A 3,504-nucleotide genomic window follows, 5' to 3' on the forward strand; every position below is an offset into this window, starting at 1 on the left:
CTTCCTTTTATCCATTCTAACCCGACTGCTCAGCAATTTCATTGAATGCCCACCAGTTCTCATCTTGTGAGAAAGGGAGAAAAGGACTTCTTTCTCGACCTGCCCTCTCCCGCGCAGAATCTTGTAAACCTCGATCACGTCACCCCCCCAGCCGTCGTTTCTCCAAGCGAAAGAGCCCCAAGCGCTTCAACAGTTTGCGACCGCTACCCAAAATGACAAGGTTTAAACACAGCCGCTTCAATTGCTGAACTCAACCAGGATGCTCTTCCAAAACGGGAATCAAAAACGGATTGCGTCTGTGCTGTAACCATGGCGTCTGGGTTTTTTCTCTCTCTCTTTTTCAACCTTCCCCCTTTCCCTTGCCGTGCGCGTTGCCTACCGGAATTTGATATAAGAGGGTCTGACCCTGAAAGTGTTGTTCTTTCCTTCTTTCTTATAACGTGTCGCTATTGTAGCACGCAGCCGTTTTGAGAAATCAATGGAATGACACAAACTGGAGGAGGAGGAGGAAGAGTTTGGAACAGACTCGTGCCGATTTCCTAGAATATGCCAGACGGTCCGCAGCTCGCTCCGCTTTGCCTGGAAACTCCCTTTCCCCCCAAAAAAACCCAAATTGACCACCCACAGCGGTCTGCTCACTTCGTTGGAGCAAACCGACACGCTAATGTTTGCAAACCCCGTTCCGCCGCCGCTTTCCGCCTCTTAGGTTTGCAAACTGGGGTTCGAACCCGGGTTACGGGAAGAGATCCCGATTTAGCACCCGCCCACAGTTCGCGCACACAACGCAAAAGAAGACGAGGAGGAGGAGGAGGAGATTGGATTTATACCCTGTCCTTCACTACCCGAAGGAGTCTCAGAGTGGCTCGCAATCCCCTTTCCCTTCCCCTCCCCACAACAGACACCCTGTGAGGCAGGTGGGGCTGAGAGAGCTCTTTCAAGAACTGCCCTTGGGAGAACAGCTCTGAGAGAACTTGTGACTGGCCCAAGGTCACACCAGCAGCTGCATGTGGAGGCGTGGGGGAATCAAACCCGGTTTTCCCACCTCTGTTTGTCTCTTGCCTTGAGACCCCTACGGGGTCGCCATAAGCCGGCTGCAACTGGATGGCCGGTTCCCCCATCCCCGCCACTTAAGGCAGCCAGATGAGACGGTTGAAATTAGGAGCGAAGGAGGAGAGGACACATCTGCAGCTGGCTACCGATTTGCCAGCCCCCTGATGGACTGTCAGTTGGAAAAGCTGGATGTGGTGGTGGAAAGGGCCTTCAAACAGCCGACTGACAGTGACCCTTTGGGTCTTCACGGCAAGAGACGAACAGAGAAGAAGAAGAAGAAGAAGAAGAGATTGGATTTATATCCCGCCCTTCACTTGGAGTCTCAGAGCGGCTTGGCCATGGCCTGCCTCTGCACAGCAACCATGGACTTCCTTGGTGGCTTCCCCTCCAAGTGCTAACCACGCCCGACCCTGCTTGGCTTCCACACTCTGAGGAAACTGGGCTCGCCTGGGCCATCCAGGTCAGGGCTTCTAACTGTGTGCTAATGAGCAGAGGCGATTTGCCATTGTCTGCCTCTGCACAGCAACCCTGGACTTTCATAGCAGCTTCCCATCCAAGGACAAACTGTAGCTGGCCCTGCTTCGCTTCCGAGATCTGATGTGATCAAGCTAGCCTGGGCCATCCAGGTCAAGGCAAGAAACAGAGGCGGTTTGACGTTGCCTGCCTCTGCACGGCAACCCTGGACTTCCTTGGCTGCTTCCCCTCCAAGTACTAGCCACGCCCGACTCTGTTTGGCCTCCAAGCTCTGAGGAAACTGGGCTATCCTAGGCCTTCAAGGTCAGGGTTGGTGATGGTGTGCTAATGAGCAGAGGCAATCTGCCATTGCCTGCCTCTGCACGGCAACCCCAGACTTTCACGGTGGCTTCCCATCCAAGGACTAACCGGGGCTGACCCTGCTTGGCTTCCGAGATCTGATGTGATCAAGCTAGCCTGGGCCATCCAGGTCAAGGCGAGAAACGGAGGCCATTTGCCACTGCCTGCCTCTGCACAGCAACCCCGGACTTTCATGGTGGCTTCCCATCCAAGGACTAACCGGGGCTGACCCTGCTTGGCTTCCGAGATCTGATGTGATCAAGCTAGCCTGGGCCATCCAGGTCAAGGCGAGAAACGGAGGCCATTTGCCACTGCCTGCCTCTGCACAGCAACCCCGGACTTTCATGGTGGCTTCCCATCCAAGGACTAACCGGGGCTGACCCTGCTTGGCTTCCGAGATCTGATGTGATCAAGCTAGCCTGGGCCATCCAGGTCAAGGCGAGAAACGGAGGCCATTTGACATTGCCTGCCTCTGCACAGCAACCCTGGACTTCCTTGGCGGCTTCCCATCCAAGGACTAACCGGGGCTGACCCTGTTTGGCTTCCAAGCTCTGAGGAAACTGGGCTTGCCTAGGCCATCCAGGTCAGGGCTTCTAACTGTGTGCTAATGAGCAGAGGCGATTTGACATTGCCTGCCTCTGCACCGCAACCCTAGACTTTCATAGCAGCTTCCCATCCAAGTCCTAACCACGGCCAACCCTGCTTAGCTTCCGAGATCTGATGTGATCAAGCTAGCCTGGGCCATCCAGGTCAAGGCAAGAAATGGAGGCGGTTTGACATTGCCTGCCTCTACACAGCAACCCTGGACTTCCTTGGTGGCTTCCCATCGAAGTACTAACCAGGGCTGACCCCGTTTGGCTTCCAAGCTCTGATGAAACTGGGCTCGCCATCCAGGTCAGGGCTGGTAACTGTGTGCTAATGAGCAGAGGCGATTTGCCATTGTCTGCCTCTGCACAGCAACCCTAGACTTTCATGGTGGCTTCCCATCCAAGGACAAACCGTGGCTGACCCTGCTTAGCTTCCGAGATCTGATGTGATCAAGCTAGCCTGGGCCATCCAAGTCAGACAAAAAACGTCGACGAGATAATCCCATGTCTTCACTACACTGTATTCGTGAATGAACATGTTCCTCTCTTGCCTCTCCAAACCCACCTCCAGAAAGGAGACATCTAGAGTAGTAAGATGGGGCTCCTGGGGGAAAGACGGGGGGGCCACAGCCGAAAAGGCCCTGCCCTGCCTACCCACAGTGCCATGGGCGATCACAGGCTCGAGACGGCAAGATCGGCTTGGCAGAGGCGTCCCGAACTAATGTGAAATACCCGCCTTTCCCATCCAGCCGAGGGTACTCACGCCACTGACCAGGTCTACCAGCTCCTGATAGCAGATCTGTCCCTCGTCGTTGCTGTGAGCCAGGGCCACCAGCATCTCCAGCTTGGCCGGGTCCAGAGGCAGCTCATGGCTGTGCACCAGGCTGGCAAAGGTCTCCACGCCAATGAATCCGGTGTTTTCGGGATCAAGCTGCGAAAAGACGAGCAAGGAATGAGGACGGGAAAGGGAGAAGCGGTTGCCGGAATCAATTAAGATAAGAAGAAGAAGAAGAAGAAGAAGAAGAAGGAGGAGGAGGAGGAGGAGGAGGAGGAG

General features: G+C 55.0%; 1 protein-coding gene across 1 annotated transcript in view; it reads right to left on the reverse strand.

The window, feature by feature from the left end:
- Nucleotides 1–3,504, reverse strand: part of RHBDL1 (rhomboid, veinlet-like 1 (Drosophila)) — a 35,831-nt gene that overhangs the window by 23,586 nt on the left and 8,741 nt on the right. The window contains exon 2 of the mRNA XM_015419404.1: nucleotides 3,223–3,381. Within this exon, the coding sequence (XP_015274890.1) occupies nucleotides 3,223–3,381 (159 nt within the window). The remainder of the gene's footprint in view (nucleotides 1–3,222; nucleotides 3,382–3,504) is intronic.

This window comes from Gekko japonicus, unplaced genomic scaffold (assembly GCF_001447785.1).
Source record: "Gekko japonicus isolate JY-2015 unplaced genomic scaffold, Gekko_japonicus_V1.1 scaffold513, whole genome shotgun sequence".
In the NCBI taxonomy this organism is placed as follows: domain Eukaryota; kingdom Metazoa; phylum Chordata; class Lepidosauria; order Squamata; family Gekkonidae; genus Gekko; species Gekko japonicus.